Genomic DNA, 23,195 nt, shown 5'->3' on the forward strand with positions numbered 1-23,195 from the left:
GGGTTTGCTCTTCCATGTGTGCCTGCTAAACACCGGAATGCAGCTAGTTTGAATACAAGATAGGCACCAGGAAGAAGCAGTGAGAATGATCTGCGGACAGGCCAAAGCTGCCCCCCAACCCCGCATCCAGCACCCTGGTCCCCTACCCCCACCCCATGCCCGTAAGAAAGGCTGAAGGGGCTACTAAAGGAGGTGACACCAAGATGAGGGATGAGCCACAGGGATCTACAGCTTTGTCTGCTAAACCTGCTCCTCCAGAGTCAGAGCCCAAGCCTAAGAGGGAAGGTACCCCAGGGGAAAGGTGGGGGGGGGAGCTAACACTGGAAGGATGCGAATGATCCTGGGGAAGATGGAGACACCAAAACAGACCAGGCACAGAAAAACTGAAAGTGCTGGAGATGCCACGTGAATGTGTGCGTTTCTGGTAACTGTGACTGTTTGGTGAACACGTAGCACAAAACTGTCTTTCACCAAAGCTTTATACAAATGAAGAATTTTGTTTTACTTTTTTTTTTTTAAAGCTGTTTTTAGCACACAGAATGCTTCATTGTTTCAGGGGAAAGGAATGTGTATCACTAACAAAAAGTCTCCCAGGCTAGATTAAAGGTAAAACACTTTTCCCTGCTAATTTTGAAAGACAACCCTTGGCTCCCAGGAGGGAATTCCTGACATGGTGGACACACCTGGTCACCATGGCACAAAATGCCCTGTGGAGTGGGAAAACTATAAATTCATGTTCATATCCTCTTCTCCCTTTACCAGCAATATAGACTTAATTCCCTCAAAACCAGAGACCTCACCCCCTATGACTGGGCTTTTCAGTGACATCATTGAGTGTTCCTTAAAAGAGCAGCAGTTACTTTTCTAAAAGATTGTGATCGTTAGACTGATAATTCTGCCTTTTTCATTTCATTTTCTAAAAGTCAGAGTCGGCTGTGGGAAGTTGTTAAACAGCATCCTTAGTGTGAAATGTCAACTCTGAGCTACTCCCCCTTTTCAGAGCATCAGATGAAGACGTCATTGGGTTTTACCGTGGCTTTCTGATCCTTTATCTTGTAGTATATACCAGAAGGGAGTTTGAAACTTCTTGTTTGCTGTTAACAATTGTCTATCCATGTCCTGTCTCAAACGATCCTTTATAAAAAGCATCTTAAATAAAGCTGGATTCTGAATATTTGATATGAAAAATATTAGATATCTTCTTAATAGCAGTTTTTATTGATTATATTCTGGTAATAACTTGGACCTATTATGTTAGTAAAACTAACTTCTGGTTTTTACTTTAAAAACATGTCCGTACAAGAAGAAAATTTAAATGTAGATATGGGTCCCAGGACATCTCTAATGGCTAACACTGAGATAGAAGCTACACCCCATTGTTGAATAATAGTCTAAGTAGATTGTACCAGGCTTTTTCTTTTAGGCCACCAATCAACTCCCAAATCATGACACAGAGACTTATTATTAGTTTTGAATGCTCAGCCTCGCTTAGGCTTGTTTCTGGCTAGTTCTTTTAACTTAAATTAACCTGTTTCTCTTTATCTACCTTTGCCTCTGGACTTTTTATTTTACTTTCCTTCTGTGTATCTTACTTCCACTGCTTCTCATGTCTGGTATCTGCCTGGTTTCTGGCCCCAGCGTCTCCCTCATTCTCTCCTCTCTTTCTTCTCCTGTTCTTTCTCCCAAGCCTGGATTCCTCCTCCTATTTATTCTCTCTGCCTGGCAGCCCCACCTATCCTTCCTCTGTCTAGCTATTGACCATTCAGCTCTTTTTTAGACCAATCAGGTGCCTTGGGCAGGCAAGGTAAAACAAATGCAAAGCATCTTTACATAATTAAACTAATGCAGCATAAGTAAAAGTAACACACCTTTACACAGTTAAAGTAATGTTCTGCAGCATAACCAAATGTAACACATCTTTGCCTAGTTAAAACAATATCCCACAACATTTCCCGTTTTTGTCTAAATAAAAAGAAAGGTTTTAACTTTAGCATAGTAAGACTTTATGAAATATGTACATTTATCAAGTAAGAATTACATTTACAATATCCAGTCCATTTGTATTTGGCAAGTTCAGAGAAAATATTCCATTATTTATCCTATCTTGGTGAGTCCAAAGTTTTGTACCTAATTTACCTTTTACTATAACTAAAGAAAACTGTAACTATAACTATATAGTCTTCCATTTCAAAGACCCCAGAAGGATCTAATATTACATGAGTAAACAGGAGGTGCAGTGCAAGCCACTTCCAAACCTATAGAAATGACAGAGACATCTGGCTGCTTGGACAGTCACTCAGAATATCTGGCAGACTTTTCTATGAAACAGGAATTTTGAAGGCTGTCCTGCCTCATGTTGGCAAAGTTCAGCAGTTACTTTCCTTTGTGTCCTGCTTGTCCAGTTTGTACAGCATTCTGTCTGCAGTCAAGACAAGAGCAGTTTCTTTGCTCAGTGGCTTACTTTGCTACAATAAAAGCAAACACCATATGGAGTTTCTTCAATGCCCATCATCCTTTTATGAAGCAGATTGGTGCTGTCAGGAGTAAATATGTCTCACTGTCATGAAAATCCTCAAGTTATTAAACATCTTAAGTGCCATATTCTGTAGGTCTTTGAAGTGTTTGAAGATCATACATCTATCTAAAATATATCTGTTTAACCTTGAAAATGTACCCAACATGACTATAAGTTTGATTATTATAGGTGACTAACTACTAAACTGCATTTTTTAACTATACATTCATTTTTAAATGAGTTGCATAAGCACAATACCCCAACCAAGGGTAGAAGCATACATTCAGTGTAGCAAAAGTAACTAAATTTGTACCAATATACCAAGCTCCATACTAATGTAAAATATTTGAGGTTAATAGTTATCTTTTTATCTTATATTCCTATATCCCCACTAAATGACGACAAACATCCATAAACCAACAAATGAACAGAAACCACCCATCCCACCTCTTGGGAATGTGGGCATTGTGTTCCCTAGACTGCTTCCTATTGTCTTAGGATGAAGGCATCTTTTTAGGGAACCTGAAAAAATTGAAATAATGGTCAAGTCCTGGGAAAACTAGTTATAACATCTTTAATAAAGCTGGATACAGTTTGAATTTGGAAAAAATACACACCAGATTCTAAAGATTTGATATGGAAAGTAATATTAAATATCTCATTAATAACAGTTTTTATTGATTATATTCTGGTAATAACCTGGACCTACTATGTTAGTAAAATTAACTTGGTTGTCCCAGTTTGTGCAATGGGAAAGTGAGGACTTATCTGCAGTCCTGGCTAGAATAGTCTGTGAGGCTGGACCATCTCAGCCAGAACTTTGAAGCTGTTCTGGATGTAGAACTCTGAGGAAACTGCAACAGAAGCATCTGAGAGGCTGGATCACTTGGGCCTCCTACTTTCACTGGTGTCCTGTCCCCTTTTTCTGAAAACACACAAACTTTCAAAGGTAACATACATATCTGCCTTAACACAAATATGGACTGTGTGTTGTATGCAAGCAAGCCAAAAATGATTTTTTTATTTTATGTTTGAGCAGATAAAATACATGTCACTTATCTTGTAGTTTTTCTAGGTTTATTTCTTTGTATCTGTAGTTAGAATTTTCAGGGAATCTTCTCCAATCAAACCTGATCTCTATCAAACTTGAATGAATCCAAAGCCTTTCATTTCCTGTGGAAACAAAAGCACAACCTCTTCCCAAAAGTAATGCAGTTTTTGACTTCCATCTTAAAATTGAGGCATTTTTAAAGTATCTAGGCTCGTTTATTTCAGCTGTTCCTTCCACAATCCCATGTCTCCCAGCAGCTGTTGTTTGCTTATCAGCAATGAAAAATTAAAAAACACAATACTAATACAAGATCCAGACTCCCTGTGTGTATTTCCCATCTCTCCATAGCTTATCCTTTTTTAAAATTATTTATAAACTATTTACTTTTTTCTATGACTGTCTATTCCCATTTTCTTTTCTTTCTTAAGCCTGTGCACATTTTTAAACATACAAATCAATTTAGAAGGTTTTTTTTTCCGTCTGAACCTGCTTTACTGCATATCTCTAACCTTTTCTGTCTGCATGAGCAAAATCTTGAACTGCTAAGCTACTGCTGTGTCCTCTGCCTCTGCTTTCATAGCTGGTATCACCCCTTCCTTGGGTCTGTGAGCCTTAAAGTCTTAAGCTCACCCCAGTCCAGAGGAGTGTTTGACCTGGAACTGCATTCAACTTCCCAGCTCTAGGAAGTTGGCAGGGTTTTTCACATAGCTTTTTGTTTCTGTTTCACATTCTGGCTGTTTAAGTGCCCTGCTGTATGGCAGAGCTTCTTAATGGAGCTGCGTCTTTTCTTCTTGTAGCAGGAATCTTAACAGGTCTTATTAATAAAATCAAACCTGAAGTCAGGTATTGGGGTGAATGCTGAAAGATCAGAAAAGCAGAAAAAGCCACAGCCACCTCATCTTGCCAATTCCTCAGCTGATCCTGTTTCCTCAGACTGGAAGCCTCTGAGTCCTCATCCAAATGAATCTCAACTGAACTGCTGCTCAAAAACCTAAAAGCATAACCAGCTCTAGTTTCTGGTACTCACGTCTTATATACCTTTCTGCTTTCTGCCATCACTTCCTGGAATTAAAGGTGTGAGTCACCATGCCTGACTCTTTTAAGTGTGGCTTTAAACTCAGAGATCTGCATGGATCTCTGCCTCTTAAGTGATAGGATTAAAGATGTGAGTGCCACCATTTTCTGACCTCTATATCTAGTGGCTGTTCTGTTCTCTGACCCTAGATAAGTTTATTAGGGTTGCACAATATTTTGGGGAATACAATATCACCACATCTTCTTTTTCTTTTTCTTTTCTTTTTAGCTTTCTTAGGCCCTATGTGGAAATATGAGCCCTACACTGGAACTCCAAAATGGTGTTTTACCTTCGTTACAATGACTGTGCTTTAAACTACGTGGCCTGGCTGTTAAGGCCATAGCCAGAGGAGAATTCCATTCCCCCAGACAATGGCTCTGTTGCTGCCACTAAATGTAGTTCTAACTACATCTCTATAGTTCTAATAGAACTTGAAATTCAAAGGCTAGAGTGAAAACTTGTGAGCTCAGAGAGTTACAGTAGCAACTCCCTTTCTCTCTTTGCTGGCCTCCCTAAAGCTACTCCCTTCCACACCACCCCAGCTAAAAACAACTACACTAAGCTCCTCCCTGCCACTTCCTGTCAACCAGTTGCTAACCCCATCTCTCTGAGCCCAGGTTAATTTTATTTAATTAATACAAATGCAGCACATCCTTACGTAGTTAACAAGGACAGCATAAACAAATGTAACACATATTTGCCTAGTTAAATAAATATCCCACAACAGTAGACTTTTGTGTTTTGTGATCTCAGCTAAAGCGGTCATCTTTAGTTCCTGTTTTGCTGTGAGTGAAGATAATAAATGAAGGTTACATCCTGTATGAGGAGGATCATGATCATCTTCCTTTAATCTTTCAATATGATCAACTATATTGATTGTTTATTTTCTTCAACTCATTTTTAGTTAGTGTACAAAGTAATGGGCTTTATTAAGACATTTCCACACATATATCATTATGTTTTGTTCTTGTCTCTCTATCTACTGTCTTTTTTTTTCTTTTAGTTTTTCGAGATAGGGTTTCTCTGTGTAGCTTTGCGCCTTTCCTGGAACTCACTTGGTAGCCCAGGCTGGCCTTGAACTCATAGAGATCCGCCTGGCTCTGCCTCCCGAGTGCTGGGATTAAAGGCGTGCGCCACCACCGCCTGGCTTCTATCTACTGTCTTATATTCCTCCTCCCACCTCTTGCCAGTCCCTTTCTACCCAGAATAGACCTCTTTTTTTCTTTTATGTTATATATGTTCCATTTCTCTCTCTTTTTTCTCTTCCCCTTCCTTTAGGCCTCTTTCTCTCTTCTCAGTGCTTTTTCTATGCTCCTGTCATTCATCTACTTTTTTTTTTTTTTTTTTTTTTTTTTTTTTTTTTTTCTTTTGGTTTTTCGAGACAGGGTTTCTCTGTGTAGCTTTGCGCCTTTTCCTGGAACTCACTTGGTAGCCCAGGCTGGCCTCGAACTCACGGAGATCCGCCTGGCTCTGCCTCCCGAGTGCTGGGATTAAAGGCGTGCGCCACCACCGCCCGCTCCTGTCATTCATACACACACACATACACATACACACACACACACACATATACATACACACACACACACACACACACACACTCATACATACACTCACATACTGTCTGTCTATCTATCTATCTATCTAGAGAAAAAGAGAGCATGTAAGCTAAATCTATCTTGGCATTCTGGAATGAACCTATCAGGCCATTTTGCACTCTTTTGTACCACCCTGAATTTCAATCACTTGACTTTTCTTTTACTTAGGAAATCTCTCCTGTTTTCGTAGAGGAGATTGCTCTATAGTGTTGACATTTTTACTCTCTTTACTTGCATCCAGTTTATATAACAGCATTTGTGTCTAATAACAACTATTACCAAATGCTTACAAATACCAGAGGCTTAGCATACAGTTCCCTCATTGACTCCCTACAACAGATTTATAAGTCATTTACCTGTGGAGAGGAGGAAACCTCCTTCGGGAACTTGCCTAATGGCAGCACTTGAACTTGAAAAAATGGTAGACTGGATTTGTCCCAAATCCTCCTAAGACAAAACACCAAACATCGAAGAAAGCCCTGACAGAGTTAAATGAACGGTGAGCCCGGAAGAGAAGTCGAGGCAAGCACCAGAGTTTTTGGCTGTCACTTCCTTCCTCTGAGCTTCAGTTTTAATATCTCTTAACCGGGTGCAGGAGACAAAGCTAAGGTCCCGAGCCAGGCGGGCAATGGGCCCAGAGCCCTCCGGTCAAACTGAGACCTGTGGAGTGACCCATGCAGTGAGTCAACAAAGGAGAGAAATGTTTACTCCCCCACACTCTCAAGGTAGGCAGAGGAGCGTTCCCTTCCACCATGGCTTCAAGTGACTGTGCTGGGGGAGGCAGGCTCCGGGGTTGCTACTGCTATGTCCTATATTTAAAAGAACCTTTGCAGAAATGAGTACTTACATTGTTACTCAGTCCTCTTTAACCTTTGATTGTATAGATATAGACACAACACTTCAATTTCCAAACAAAAGAGAATTTTTATTTTTATTTGTGTTCCAATTTAATTACACAATGTTAAGAATAAGCAATTAGTTTTTAAAACTTTGTTCAGATTTCCTTTGTAACTTTATGTTTAATATTTGTAAATTTCACATAAAATGTAAACGTCACATAAAATATACATTCTCTATTTAGGGGTAGGTAGGTGTTGTGTTCTCTTAATATATGTGTCCCATAGATATTTGTTCATTGTATTTTCTGGTTATTTGATTTATATATTAGTAACTGAGAGAGCTGTGTTAAAATCTTCCACTATGAATATACATTTATTCAAGTTTTGTTGTAATTTTGTCTTTTACTATGTATGCCTACACAGTATTGGTAGATAAATATAGATTAATGAAAATTTTCTTTTTTTTTTTTTTTTGAGACAGGGTTTCTCTGTGTAGCTTTGGAGCCTGTTATGGAACTCACGAAACAAACAAACAAACAAAAACAACAAACAAAAAAAAAAACCAAAAATTTTATATTCTTGTAGACTTAAGAAATTCATGTTAGAGCTACCTTTGGTGGAGTATGCCTATAGTCCCAACACTTGAGATGCAGAAGCAGGCAGATATCTGTGAATTCGAGATCATCCTAGTCTACCTAGCAAGTTCTAGGCCAGCCAAGGCTACATGGTTCATGCTGACAAAAGAATCACTTTAAAGGAACCTGCTTATCTCTGCTGATTTTAGTCTTAAATGACTTCTTAACATTTTTGGTTGATCTCTGCTTTAGGCATGTCTCATGAAAGTGGCCGCTGCTGGCATTTGCTACTTTATTGACAGTTACAGGAACTTCTTTGATTAACTGAATCTAATCTCTTTCCAGAGATTATAATAAATTAAATGGCTGGATTTATTTCTACCATGTGGTTTTCCATTTACTAAGCTCTATATGTTAGATCCATATATTTTTTATTATTCTTTCTTTCACTTCTACACTGGTAATTGAAAAATTTGAGATTATGGGGTTTTTTTGTTTGTTTTTTTTCATCATTTCCTCCCATTTTTATTTGGTTTTCCAGGCTCCCTAATCTCCACACATAGCAAGGCATTTCTTGGTCTTTTCTCATAGTACGTCTGTCTCCACCTACCATTTCGCTGTTAGTAGAATTTTAGTTTGAGCTAATCTGAAAGTCACGGTCAGGTTAGGTTAGCAGCTGTCCTTCTTGACCTCCCAGGCATTTGTTCATTTCCCTGATGACTGTGTTCCTCATGTCTTACCCCTTTCTGCAGGCTCCCCCTTCCTCCCCCAACTGAAATGTGTCCCTTCATGATCTACTGTAGCTGGGAAAACAGTGACTCTGCTCCACCTATAATTCCGTTAAACTGAATTTCCACCATGTCCTTCTTAGATGTGGATTTAGTTTTGGTTTTCATCTCTGGGCAATTGACATAAACATTTGATCTCAGAGATCATTTCTTTCATCACTCCTCAGCCTGGAAAATTCTTAGCAGCCCTCATCTATCACTTCTCATATGATATCTTTCTGGCCTGGCTTCTCTTTTCTGCTCATTGAATTATGTGAAACACATGTAGAGGTTTCTTCCATACTTTCAATTTCCAGCCTTTACTGTAATTATTATATTTGTTATTTATTATAAATAGAATAATAGTCATTGCCTTTTAATTTTGAGTGATCTTGAATTTGTGTGTTAGTTAAGTACAGATAACTTAATGCTCCCCAAACAGTTTTTTTTGTGTGTATGTTCATGTGTGTGCAGGAACACATGCATATATGTGCACATGGATGCAGAGGCCAGAGGTTTATGTTGATGTCTTCCTCAGTAGCTCTCTACTTTATTCTTTGAGACAAGGTCTCTCTTTGGACCTAGTACACACCAGTTTGGCTAGACTAGTTGGCCAATGAATCCCAAGGCTCTTTCCCTCTGCCCTCCACCAGTGCTGAAGTTACAAACATGTTGCCACACCCTGGTTTTACATGGATACTGGGGATCTGAACTCAGGTCCTCAGTGCTTGTTGCTTTAGCAATAGAGCCATTGCCCCAGCCCCTTCCTAGATGGTTTGAAAATGAGCTTCGGATCTGATGTACCATTAGAGTACATTTGTGTGTATATTTGTGTGTGTTGAAATGTGTGTATATTTGTGTGTGTTGAAAGCCTAGATTGCCTGAAATTTATTTATTATTATAATGTAATGACCATACTTCCTTATAGTTTTATGATTGCCCACTGATATCATTTATAGAAAGTTGACCCCACTCAGAACATTGGCTGTGCTTATGTGTCAAGCCTCCTTAATCCTCTTTGGAATGGCACATTTCTCCAGTCTTTGCTTAAGCTGAATATCTTGATGCCTTTAAGGAGTCGTAGACCAGCTATTTGGTAGAATGTTCCTTGCAGGTTTGTCTGGTCTTTTCCTCATGACTGGTTTTAGTTATGCATCTTGGCAAGCAGATCAAAGAATTGATGCTGAATCCCTCATATCAATGTGTCTTACTTAAGGCGGTGTTCACTTGGATAATGTGACGAAGATGGCATCTGCCAACTCTCTCCTTTTAAGAGTTATCTTTTTTTCCTTTGCAATTATTAAGTATTTTTGCAGGAGCTATTTGAGACCATGCAAACATCACGAGGGTTGGCTCAATTTTTAGAGTGCTTGTAGCATGCACAAAATCCTGGGTTCAACCCCAAGCACCACATAAACTGGGCCAAGGTGGTTCATGCCTGTATTTCCAGCAGTTGGGAGCTGGAGGCAGAAAGGTCAGGAATTTAATGTCATCTTGGATTGTATAACAGATTCTAGGCAAATCCTGGGCAGCATGAAACCCATGTCTCAAAATGAAACAAATGCCCCTTTTTCTTATCATACATTTGCCCAATTAGTTCCCACAATTAGTGGCAATTAATACCCTAGTGTTTACTGACTGGAGATTTTTTTATTGATTGATTAGAGTTTGTTGTAAACCATAGGAGCAGGTGGCTGGTTGGTTGGTAGGCATGTGTGTGTGTGTAGGATTGGTGTGGTGTGTGTTGAAAGCCTAGATTGCCTGAAATTCAAGATCCTCCTGCCTCAGCCTCCAGGGTGCAGAAATTACAGGCGTGCTCCACTATGCCCCACTATTTATTTATTTATTTATTTATTTTTTGAATGCATGTAGTACTTTGTCTTCAGAGTGGCTTTTGACTCACCATTTTGAGACAGACAGATTCCCAGTTATAAAACTAAAACTATTATCAGCAACTTTATTACGCATATAAGATTCCAGTTTTGTGTTTAGCAAAAATAAAAAAAAAAAACAACAGACAAAGCACTTACTTAGCATGCGGCCTGTGATTTAGCTAATTTAGAGACTCAGCAATAGTCATGTCTCTCACTGGTCTCTAGAATCTTCGCTTTTTCTCCACACACTCAGCTTTGATCCTCTTGTCTGTTTTAATGAAGAGAGAAAATGAACTAAAAATCTAAACTATGATACTTTAAAACTCAAGTTTAAAAGTTGATTTTCCAAGAGGATGGCTTGAGGGTGGCATATTTGCGCAGCACCACAAAACCAAAACAAAGCCAAAAAAAAAAAATAAGAGTCAATTTGGTTAACAAGATTTGGTTTTATTAAAGTTACAAGTTTGACTGTTACAGCACGCAAAAATCAAATCTCAACTTCTCTAAAATAATGTCCTTATCTATTCATGAGACATAGGATGAGTGGTAAGAAAAAGAGAGACAGACACGGAGTGAGACAGACAGACAGATAGACACACACACACACACACACACACACACACACACACACACACACACACACGAGAGAGAGAGAGAGAGAGAGAGAGAGAGAGACATAGAGAGAGAGACAGAGACAGAGAGACAGAGAAACAGAGACAGAAGAATTTAGAGAACCCATATCCTTAAAATGAAAGAAACCAGATAAAGTAAGATTTGAACAAAATAGGGATTCCTTAATTAATTGGAATCCTATTTAGAAATAGTCAGTTTGAGAGTCTGGGTGGGGGAGAATAGTTTTCACAATATTTAAAAGTGTCACGAGGGGCTGGTGAGAGAGCTCAGCAGTTAAGACAACTTGCTGCTCTTGCAGAGGATCTTCTTGCCTGTAACTCCAGCTCCAGGGGATTTGATACCTTCTGGCCTTCAAGGGTGTGCACTTACACATGTGTGTGCACATGCTCATGCGCATACACACACAACACACATCTTTTTTTAAAGTCATGCAAAATTTAAATAAATCATCAAATTAAATATTTTGGTATTAAAAATGCTAAAAGTAAAACAATAACTGGAAATTCTTGCTAGGAAGTGCCATCAACATTAAACCAGTTTACTGAGAGTTTTGAAAACAGGTAGAAAGCCTGGTGTTCTACCAACGTGTCCAAGGCCTTCTGAAATAAAGTCCAACATTTACATCTATTCTTTCTCTTCCCTTAAACTCTTTGGTTTAGTAGCTTCTTGGTATTGTTTTAATAGTTAATTCTTATATTTAATGCATATATATATATATATATATATATATATATATATATATATATATTTAAACCTTACCTTACCAACTAGATTATAAGCTTTAAAATAAGGCTTATATCTCCAACATTTTCTCTTATCTTACACAGCATGTTAATATATCTTGGTGCTTGAGCAACCTAGCATGATGATGATGATTTTGCTTTTTCAAGACAGGGTTTCTCTGTTTAGCTCTGACTGTCCTGGAACTCACTCTGTAGACTAGGCTGGCCTTGAACTCACAGAGATCTGCTTGCCTCTCCCTCCTGAGTGCTGGGATTAAAGGTGTGCACCACTACTACCTGGCCACTTATTATTAATTTTTCAGTGATTTCATTTTAAATATTTTAATAATGTCTTAGACTTGAATATATTTTCTTTAACTATGAAATCTGAAGATATTTGCTCCATTCTGAAATGTGATTTCATCACATCTAAGAATTCAATTCCAAGGCAGGGGAGATGTCTCAATGGGTAGGAATTTTTTTTCATGAGGACCTGAGTTCCAATCCCCAGTATCCATGAAAAAGTCCAGGCATGGCTGTATGCACCTGTAGTCCAGAACTGAGGAGCAGAGACTTGGAGAGCCCGAGAGTTCACTGGGCAGCCAGTGTAGCTAAAATGGTAAGCTTCTGGTTCAGTGAGAGACCCTCTCGAGGTCCTAGGGCAGAGAGCACCAGGGAAGACACCCAACATCCTGCTCTGGCCTCCACATATGCACACACAGGAACACAGACTTGTGCACTCACATGCATGTGACATACATACATACACACACATACAAATAAATGTGTTGGTTAAAATGATGGAGAACAAGATAAAGCCATCTCTTATTTTCATCAGTTAAAGAGGCTTCATGAAGAGGTAGATATAATAACTGCAAAGGAATCCGACAACATGAACTTGTTTCCCATGTCAGAGCTACACAGGGGCGACTAAGAGGGCTTTGTCTTTTTAAGTAGCAAAATTAAAACTTCCTTTTCTACACCTGGTTTCCTTAGAATATCATACTTAGTGGGTGTGGAAATTCCGGACTCCCAAAGGCATTTATCGCTCATGCCCTTCCACGGCTGGACTGGTTTCCCCTTTAACTCTGAATGGGAGGGTGGGAAGCGCGGCAGTGCTGCAGGAACAGTTAATCTCTTAAACCTAACAAGCGCCTACTGGAGTGGGGTAGGAAAGGGGAGGCAGCAGCGTTGTCCTAGGCTTCCCTGTGCTGGCGGAGTGTCAGACAGGAGGCCAGCTATTTGAAAATGAGCCTGATTTTTCTTACTCCTAACTTGAATTCCTTTATTTAGGAGCATTTTAGGGCATGGCTCTTGTTCCCTGCAACAGTGGCAGAACAGAACAAGTGTCTCCCGGGCAAAGCCCCCAGGCCTGCTGCACCAACCCTTCCTCCTGCCTTTCTCCACAGAGGAAAAACTAACAGGTCCTCTGAACAGCCACCAGAGCTGCTCGGCAGTTCAGTGCCATTCAGGGTGCCTGGTCTCCCCATTGCCACCACCACCTGCTGGTCAGCATCAGCTGAAGGCTCTGAGCTTCAATTAGTAAAATCACATTGCTCTTTATTAATTCTTAAGACGAATGAGGTTAATAAGAACAGATCTCACGAATCTACCATTTACTGACATGCCAGTGTCCTTTAAATGTATGTGTGATGATCTAACATGTCACCTGACTCTCTATGGTTCTTTTGATTACTTTATACCCTATGTTATGGAGGAAGTTTGTGGCCTCTCACATCTAGTAGGTAGTAAATCTTTTGAGGTCAATGTTTATATCTCCTGCTTCTTGATATTGTTCCCGCTTATTAGGATGGTGCCTTGCAATAAATAGTTGTTCAATAAATAAATACATTAAAATTGTCATTGATGAGGATGGAGAGATAGCTCAACCATTAAAAGCACATACTGCTTTTTTTAGAGGACTGGAGTCAGTTCTCATCAATTGTGTTGGGCAGCTCCAGGGGATTAGATGTCCCTGTTTTTTTCAGGCATCTATACTCACATGCACATACTCACATATAGGCATACATGCATACACATGATTAATAATAAATCTTTTAAAATGTCATTGATATGTAATAATGTAAATAATGTAAACATGCATGCAAAACAGTAATAGTGAAATCTTCAGACAGATATGTGAAATGGGTGGTGTGTGGAGATGCCAGCCGGTTCTGCTTTGCATGTCCTTGGTGTGACCACAGGCCACACGGCAGTTCTGCAGTGACGGTGCCTCCTTTATGATTTAGAGGCTGAAGGGTACATCCTTACTTCCTCTCTTGCTTTTAGTGTTTTTCAACATGATGTGCCAATTCTTCTGGCTTCAATGGCCCAGCAGGAATCACAAACAGCTTCAGGGCCCATTTTGGGTACCATTTCTCTTCCAAACACACAACGTATCTGCCATTTTCCTGCCTACTACCATTATGGTTGGTTCATGCCATCTTGGCATTGAGTTACCCAGAAGCCTTTAGGGTTATCTATATCAACTTGCACCAGTTATTTTCTTCAGGTCATCACTTCAATGTTTATCATCCAAGAAAACTTTTTTTTTTTTTCACTAAAATTCCCTTTGGAGGTATGGCCTGAAGAAATGGAAGCTGTGTATCCTGCATCCAGATTACACGAAGCCTTGTTTCCATGGTTTGTGCTTGTCTTCTTCTGCTAGACAAAAAAGAGATCTGTGTTCTATAAACAAAAATCCAGACAGAGCAGGGCTAGTTGATTGGGGTTTTCTGTAATCTAATACAACAGCAAGTTTAATGACTCAAGAGAGGCCGGCTGTATATTGCAGTTCACGGCTCATGAAAAGACATACTATATTAATTTTTAAGCTGGTCTCTTCAGCTGAGTTATATTATTTGGGTAATGCCTTCTCTGAATTAACTGATGATATTTGAGCTCCAGAGTCACAAAGCTACCATAGGAAGAGAATCCTTGTACGTGAGTGAGTTATTGAATTCCAACAGGATTTTCTCCACTGTGGAGGAGACTGGCTGGTGAATGGACAGTTAATGCTTTAGGGTAAAATAAATATTTTTATATGTCCAAGTACACTCCTCACCTACTAATAAATGTGGGTAGTGAGCATCAGGGGTCTCTCCTATAATACTTCAATGTTGCACATTCATCCAGGAGAAACTCCAACACCCTTCACACAGCATACAGGGCCTTCGCCCTCTGGTGCCTGGCTCTGTGCCTGCTTCTTCTCACAGCCTCTTCCCATTCTCCTTTCCAACTAAGTTGGATTACCTTCAGGACACCAAATGTCCCCACTGGCCTACTTACTCACAGGCTTTCTGCCTGGACTTTTACCTAACTTCTCCTACATCTATCTCACTGTTAGTAATGGTGAGTGCTGAATGAAAGATTAGGGCATGCATAGATTCTCTCCCTGAATCTTATAACAAGCCAGAAGTACTATGATTATTCCCATTTCACAGATGAGAAAACAGAGGCTTGGCAAACTTAAGAGCCCTGAGCAGTCCCACACAGCTATTAAGTGGAGGCATAGAGAGGGGAAGCTGAGTGATCTTACCCCAGAGCTCAGTCTAGGTTGCCCTCCCCCTAGCATGCTGACTAAACCTGGCAGACTTCTATGGTCATTTAGATACCACTCTTCCCCAGAAAGCTCTGCTGGTAGGCTTCCCTCTCCTCTTGAATGTGTTCATTTTGCACCTTGCATTTATCCACTCACAGCACTTATCATCTATTACCCCGCCCCCCCCCCAAACTTGTTTTCTTGTCTGTGTCCCCAGATAGCCTGAGAGGCCCCAGGGCAGATCCTGCATGTCCTCTTGCTCTATACCCAACTGTTCCTAAGAAGCCTGGAGTTCAGCCGCTGCCCAGGGCTTTTGGAATGGTGAACTCCGCTCCTCACTTCCTTTCAATGCCGTGCCAATGGAGACCCTGTGCAACTCATTGCGCAGGAGAAGGTTAATACCACTTACTGATTTCAGATCCAAGGGAGAATTAGCGACTTCTCCTTTTGGGGGAGTCCAGAATTACGTGAGCAGACTGAGGCTTTCTTGTGGTTAGGAGGGCCTGGTCACGCGGATCAAGGCTATTGCTCAATTACGCTTTTGCTCACTGCAGCTACCTCCTTACCCCCATCAGATTGTCCTTGGTAGAAAACCAGAAGCAGGAAGTGGCTGGTCACGCCACAGAAAAGTCACTGAGGGATTCTCCTTCCTCTCTTGGCTTGTTCCCTAGTATCGCGTCACGTTGAAGGTGGAAGAGACATTGGACTGTAGTTCATTAACCCCTTTTCACTGAGAAAGAAAACTGAAGTCCATGGGCCGGGGGTGGGTGGGTGGGGTGAGGTGGGGTGGGTGGGGTGCAAACTCATCCATAGTGACTGGTCTAGCCAGAGCTGTGATTTATACTTTTCATTTAAATAGAAAATTTATTGAATATACTTTAAACATTATAATATGTTTAACAAATAATTTACTTATTTTTTGAGAATTTCATACAACGCACTTTGATCATATTCACACACTATCCTCCAACTCCTTCAAGTCCACCTACCCCATCTCTCTACCCACCCCATGTCATGTCTAGAAATAGTCTGTATCATCCCATAGCAGAAGTTCCGAGCACAGTTGATTAGGTAAGAGAGAACATGAAGAGTATCTTTTTTTTTTTAATTTCTTTTTTTAAACAACAAATTCCCTTTGCTAGCTAACATCCCACTGTGATCATTTTAATTCACGCACCCTCATGACCTAGTCAACCTTTTAGGCTCCACTTTTCTGTCTACATCATATTGAGGACCAAGCTTCCAACATGAACTTCTGGAAGATACATTCCAGCCATAGAAGGAAGCTTTGAGATGAAACATTTATTTTCATGTGTAGCTCTCATAACTTCATCATACACTGCTTAAAGTACATCTTTCTTTCCTTTGTGTAGCACAGACAGGCCTTACTTTTCAAAAAATTAACGTTATCAAGCTGATATGGTAAAGTAATCAAGAGCAACTCCCGTGTGAGCAACTTATTCTGCAATGTTCAAATACCCCTCTGAGTATTTGGGGCAGTTTTTGGTGTCCATTGGTACATACTTCTCTTTAAAAGAAAGTGACATTGACTCTCATTAGCTGTGTGTATCCTCTGACTACCATGGGTGCATGGAGATGACGGTGTTCTTGCTTACTCTTCTGGGCAACTTTGGATGCATAGCTGAGTGGACAGGCTGGCACTAGGATGTCTGACTGGGCAGTCAGCCTGACTGTGCCCCCAGCCCACTTCCCTAAACCCTTGACTTAGATCATTAGCAGAAGACTTTAAACATTTAAGTCACATTACCAGCATTACCTGGCAAAGATTTCTTTTCCCAGTGTTGACATTGTCTAGAAATTTGGAGCAATTATTTATCCAGAAACATTTTCTTCATTATAATTCTATCGTGTTGTAATAGCAAACATTTGGAAGAACCAAATTTTTGCTTAAAATTGGATCAGACTGTTACTCTCATTTGAAAGGCATGTTTTAATTGTAGTTTAATTACAACAGTAATGGGAGATTTCTTTAATAATTCTCATGGCATTAAAGTTTCTTGGCTTAACAGACTTTTGAGGGCACTGAGGATTGAACCCAGGGCTTCATGCATGGTAAGCATGCACTCTTACCACTGAGCTACATCCCTAGCCAAGCCCAACAGATTTTTAATAACATTCAATGTCCCAAGAAAGCTTTCCTTATTTCCGATCTCTATTCAAAAATAAAATTCATCTGATTCTTCAGAGCAGTGGCTCAAGTTACCTGAGGCCAGGTTAATTTTGTTCCTGCTGTCTAGAATAGCCCCATTCAGCCACCAGCCTATCCATCTATTTAATGAATGTGTACCGGGTCTTCTTCAAGGCAAGCAGGGCTCAATTATGGGTTCTAGCTAATTTTACTCTTTCCTCTTTGTCTCACATCCTGCTTCCCCCCAGCTCCTCCTTAGCCTTATGTGCTCACAACAAAAGTTCAATAGGAGACTAGCACTGGCGTGATACAATTAAATAGGACAGCACAGAAAAGCTGGGGGCTGGGGGCTCAGAGGGGCCTCTTACCTTCAGCAGGAAGGCAGAATAATGTGGCTCCTGTTTGGGGCTTGGAGAAGTTTACACCATGGATATGTGAGGTGTATTCCATTTGTTTTGACTGAACGCCGTTTTCCTTCATGTGAGAAACCATATCTAAGTGGGGTCACTACGGAGAGCACACATTTCCCAGTAAAGAGAAGTGTTATCATCTTATTGATGCCAGCAAAGCCTGTTAGGGACTATTAATTTTATTGTTCATTTAGGCATGCATGGTTGCCACAGCAACAACACTAGTTCCTTCAAGTCCTTTGCACAGTGAGCATCTGTTGAGAACCCTGCGAAGGTGTCAGTGCCTCTCTCTTTCCTGTCACAGATTGGACCCCTTTCCTGCTCTCCTCATGAGCTGCATATTTTATCAAGAACATCCCCCAAGAAGACACTTCTGGAATCAGGCAAAGAAGAAATTTACAGGAAAATGAAGGCTTTTCTTTCCTGTGCACTACTGCAGAAGAATGGATGTTTTGGGAGTTGGAGGATAATTAAAAATCTTGGGTCAGCTGAAATGTGAATAACTGCTTGGCAAAGTTCACAGCCAATCTTTTATGCATGCTAGCCAGGACACTGAGTGTCTTGATTAAAGCCAAAACTGTAAATTCTAGCTCAATCTCCCAGTGGCATGCAGTAATAGGGTATAATTTCTTGCCAGCGATTTCATATTCCAAGATCATCATCTTCTTCTTAAGAACAATATAGATTTAAGAAAATATGACTCTTAGAGGGATTCATTCTTTTTTGTTTCTCCCAACACTCAACCAGGGGCTGATAAAAAAGATGTTTTTGAAGGCTTCAGGTGTTATGGATAGACAATTGTCATTGAGGGTATTATTCAGTATGAGTTCATATAGTCGATCCAGTCGTACATTGTTTCCTCTGTAATTTATACAGTTGAACTACAGGAGAATTTATAGATAGATTCCATATTAGCCAGGGGAAAGCTGTGGGGCCTGGGCAGGATGTCTTTCAAAAAGGTTATTATATATTTATATGTTTATTTATTTTTGGTTTTTCAAGACAGGGTTTCTCTGTGTATCCTTGGCTGTCCTGTAACTCACTCTGTAATCCAAGCTGGCCTCAAACGCAGAGATCTGCCTGCCTCTACCACCTGAGTGCTGGGATTAAAGGCATACACCACCACCACCCAAGGCGTGTATTTATTTTTTAATTGTGCGTGTGCGTGTGCGTGTGTGTGTGTGCGTGTGCGTGTGTGCGTGTGCGTGTGCGTGTGTGTGTGTGTGTGTGTGCGCGCTTGCACATGTGGATATTGGAGGATAACTTGAGGAAGCCAGTTCTCTACTTCCACCATGTGGACCCCAGGAATCAGACTCAGGTGGTCAGGCTCAGAGGCAGGTACATTTACCCCTACCCATCTAGCCAGCCCCAGGCTGTCTTTTACATTGGTTGAGAGGAGATATTGTAAATGCTTGTAGAATCTTTGTTAAAACCTAACATGTAAATGTTAGGGCACCTGAGTGAGTGAGTTTATCAAAACATCATTACAGTTTCCTCCTCCTTCTGTCATTACTCTAATCATGCTGATCAAGAAGGGAGTTTTGTATTCACTTTTGCAAAGAACTTACTCATTCCTCTTCAAAATTCTTACCTAATGATACCTATTGTTCAATCATAAGTAATACTTAACAGTAAAATCTTTTACTTGGAGTAAATTATCTTTGAGAAAGATTCAACTTGGGATTCTCTGTTGATCAAGAAATTGACATTTCCCCCCTCCTCCGTTTTAGGGAAGAAATGTCTATGCCTAATTCCATCCTTAAACAGGAAGGCTAAGCTTAAAATATTCTGGTTTCTGCAGGATGGTGAGTATGGTACTTTGGCAAGCCTTTGTGTGGATTCCCGGGACTCATTTCTCCAGAGCTTCCCAGTGTGCTGTGGTCTTTTTACTTAAATTTCTGCACTTACCAGCATAGAGTTTTCCCTTTCCTTTATTTATCCAGGATCATAAGATCATAGTACTTTTGAGTTAGAAAACACCTACGTCTCCCCTTGTCCATTTCTGTCCTCAGAACTTGGTAATACTTGACTACGCTTTCATATCATCTACTTTTTAAAAAATTATTATTATTATTATTATTTGGTTTTTCGAGACAGGGTTTCTCTGTGTAGCTTTGCACCTTTCCTGGAACTCACTTTGGAGACCAGGCTGGCCTCGAACTCACAGAGATCCGCCTGCCTCTGCCTCCCGAGTGCTGGGATTAAAGGCGTGCGCCACCACCTCCCGGCCATATCATCTACTTTTAAAAGCTTGCTTACCTGGGTATGTTTACAGCTTGACACAAGACAACAGTTTTGTTAAACCCAAACTATTATACCAATGTGGTTTTAGCAAAAACAGCTTTAATACAAGTAAGGTGTTTTGTTTGCTTGTTTGTTTCTCCAGATCTGGTTTAAATTCATAGACTGACCCTGGTCAGATCTGAATTTTGCTAGTTCTCAGTCTTCATCTATACAATGAGACTAGACTTCTCTCAGAATTTCTTGTGACATTACCTGAGATGATGTGTGGGATGTGGGAGGTGCTATATGTACATGTGAGCTAGTGGCTGTTTATCCTGGCTATCTGCTTTTGGAGTCTACATCAGCCTGGTAGCTTTCATGCAAATTTCCCTGCACTAAACAATTTCACTAGAAACATATGTTGCAGAAATATCCATACATATCACACAGCAACACATGTTAACTGACACTGTTATTAAAAAGCTGGAAACAATATTAATTTTTCACTAGTGGGAAGAAAGTTAAATAAATATCCACATAGTAGTATATACTGCCATTGATGCATTCTGCAACTACATAGAAATAGCTTTTAGACAGATGGTGTATGAAAAATCATTTCATCAAATAGTATAGAGTGTATGACTCCACTTATGCTGAGTAAAACCATACAAAAATTCAACAAGCCATACCTGTGCATGGGAACACATTAGTATATAACTGGTAATGTCCCATGTCACTGAGCTATCTCTTCTTACTGTATTATATTGTACAAAGACTAGAGATTATGAAATGAGTCTTGAGGTTGGAATGTTGCTTCAGTAGAAGAGTATGTGTTTAGCATATGTAAGGCCCTGGGTTCAATTTCCAGGAATCTTCCATCTCCAAAAAAGTTTTAGAACCACAATGATCAGCTTCAGATCCTGAAATGACACTTCCTGTTGCGTGTTTATGGCTAAGGACACCTTCTCTGTGCTTCATTTTCCACCTCTAAAGAGACTGGAAAATTTTTACCTAAAGCTGATCATTTCCAATAAGTAAAAAATTCCTAAATTCTGAATGGGTTTTTACTCTGAAACCCAGGGCAGCATCAGATGCTCTTGGGAAAATAGAATACATAACAATTTTGTTGTTTCATGGGCTTCAATTTTATTTCGTGTCTCAACTGAAACTCCCTGGTTAGGGGCTTTATGACAGTTCCTCTGTCAGCTGTAGTAGCCACCAAAGTGTTGGGTCCCCAGCAGACCGAATGGATATCTGTTTTAAAGGAATAACACCTTTGCTTTTCTCCTTCTTTCTCCTTTAAAAAAAAATATAATCTGGCTATGTATCCCAGGCTGGCCTTAGACTCACAATCCTCCTGCCTCAGCCTCCTGAGTGCTAGAATAACAGGTGTGTGCCATCACCCCTTGGAGACTTCTTCTTTAACAACAATAACAGCAGCTCAAATATTTCTATTAATTAAATTATTAACATAACAATAAATGACTTGCTAACCCAAAAGTTGTTGAGTATCTGCTACAGACCAAACGATGGCTGTCACACGGTGAAGGCTTATGTGACTGTCTAACTGGATTGAGTCCGCTCTACCTCTCAGTTTCAACTGGTACAGTTTTGTACTTGGCTTTGAATGGACTTGACGTCACTTGTCGTCCTGCTATGAAGAACAGGTGAAAACTGTGAGAAGAAGTCAGCAGGGACCAGAGAAGCCGATGGAGCGTGATGTGCTCCAGGTGATGGCAAAGCCACAGGCAGACCTTGAACATCTTGTTCCCTGATGCAGAGGTCTGGGGTCATTGCTCTAGTTACCAGCAGTCCCAGAGCTTACATAGCAGGCCCAGGGCTCAGAATCTATCTCATTGCTACACTGCCTGAGCTGGAAGCTCAGCCCCCCCACCTAACAGCTGGGTACTTTGACAAAGTACCTTCTCTTTCTAATTCAGTTTTATCATCCATTAAGTGGAATACTATAACCTTGTTTTGTTGATAGAAAGACATAGCACACTTACAGTACCCAGCATGTAATTAACACATCTAAGCATCCTCAAATGGTGACTATTATGATTTTAAAGTTAATCATATCAAACTGTAGTTAATAATGTAACACACACACACACACACACACACACACACACACACACACACACACACACACACTTTGGGACAGGGTCTCACTATAATGCTTGGAACTTACCATGTAGACCAAGTGGGCTTTAAAGTCACAGAAATCACCTGCTTCTTCCTCCTTAGTGCTGGGATTAAAGGGTTGAACCACCATGCCAGCCAATAACATATTATAGTCTTGAAAATTGCTGAGTAGATTTTAGGTGTTTTTGCTACAAAAATTAAAAGTATGTGGTCCATATATTTATTGATTTGATTTTGCCAACCTATGATGTGCATTTCAAAACAAAAATTTTGTACATACATATACATAATTTTTGTTAATTTGAAAATAAAATTAATCTTATCAAGAAACAAAGCAGTTGGACCTACAGGAGGCCAGTGAAACCGAAGAAATGTGGAAATGAGAAGAAGGTGGATTTAGGGAGGGAGTAAATAAAGAGAATCTAGGCAAAGAGAAAGTACAATTGACACAGGCCAAAGACGCAAAGAACCCTGAGATTTTAGAACCAGGATTCACTGATTCATCCAGCCAGCCACCTATTCTGTACACATTTACTGAGTACAGACTCTGAGCCTGCAGCTCTTCTCGTGGCTGGCTCTATGCTGTGACCCAATATCCCTTCTTATAGCAGCTTGGAGTTTTTGTGGCAAAAACTGTGTTATTGGGTTTCATTCATGTCACACTAAGGGATTCCTGCTGCACTGGACAGAGTGCTGACCCCTAGCCTTGAATTTTTCTGTTTCCAGATAAATGCATCTATATGCAGGAGCAGCCAGGCCCATCTACTCTGGGGCTGTGGGAAATGTGGCATTACTTTTAAAGTATCTGCATCTAATTCTACACAGTGCAAATAGAACTAAAATTTAATAAAGCTTATTTGTTTCCACATGAAGCAGGAGGTACCTTGAGACCCCAAAGAACACTTTGCAATAAACATAACCTAGGATGCAGGGTTTTCTCCTCAGCCACTCAGCCAGTTTACTGGGCTCATTACTTCCTGAACGTGGTTTTCTATGTTCTCCCCGGGAAAGAGGCAGTCCTTCCCTCCAGGGAGGTCAGGAGGATTGCAGTGCTTTGCCTCATGCAAACAGACCCCGGGGA

The 23,195-nt window shown here is 40.3% G+C and overlaps 1 protein-coding gene and 1 long non-coding RNA gene across 12 annotated transcripts in view; one reads left to right on the forward strand and one right to left on the reverse strand.

Moving 5' to 3' along the window:
- LOC121829328 (uncharacterized) overlaps positions 1–23,195 on the forward strand; it is a 142,274-nt gene that overhangs the window by 52,216 nt on the left and 66,863 nt on the right. The window lies entirely within an intron of this gene.
- The window catches only part of LOC143273245 (uncharacterized), a 68,743-nt gene that overhangs the window by 37,592 nt on the left and 7,956 nt on the right, over positions 1–23,195 (reverse strand). For 6 of the 8 annotated variants that reach the window (XR_013051153.1, XR_013051150.1, XR_013051154.1 and 3 more), the window contains 2 exons: positions 22,161–22,302; positions 21,091–21,223 (listed from right to left, as the gene is read on the reverse strand). Coding sequence is in view for 2 of the 8 variants with exons in the window: in XM_076571695.1 (XP_076427810.1) it covers positions 21,566–21,740; positions 22,161–22,302 (317 nt within the window). In the remaining 6 variants the exon portion in view is untranslated. Of the gene's footprint in view, positions 1–21,090; positions 21,741–22,160; positions 22,303–23,195 lie in introns of those variants that run through there. The other 2 variants (XM_076571695.1, XM_076571696.1) reach the window with 2 other exon arrangements.

The sequence above is a fragment of the Peromyscus maniculatus genome, chromosome 5, assembly GCF_049852395.1.
Source record: "Peromyscus maniculatus bairdii isolate BWxNUB_F1_BW_parent chromosome 5, HU_Pman_BW_mat_3.1, whole genome shotgun sequence".
Taxonomy (NCBI): Eukaryota; Metazoa; Chordata; class Mammalia; order Rodentia; family Cricetidae; genus Peromyscus; species Peromyscus maniculatus.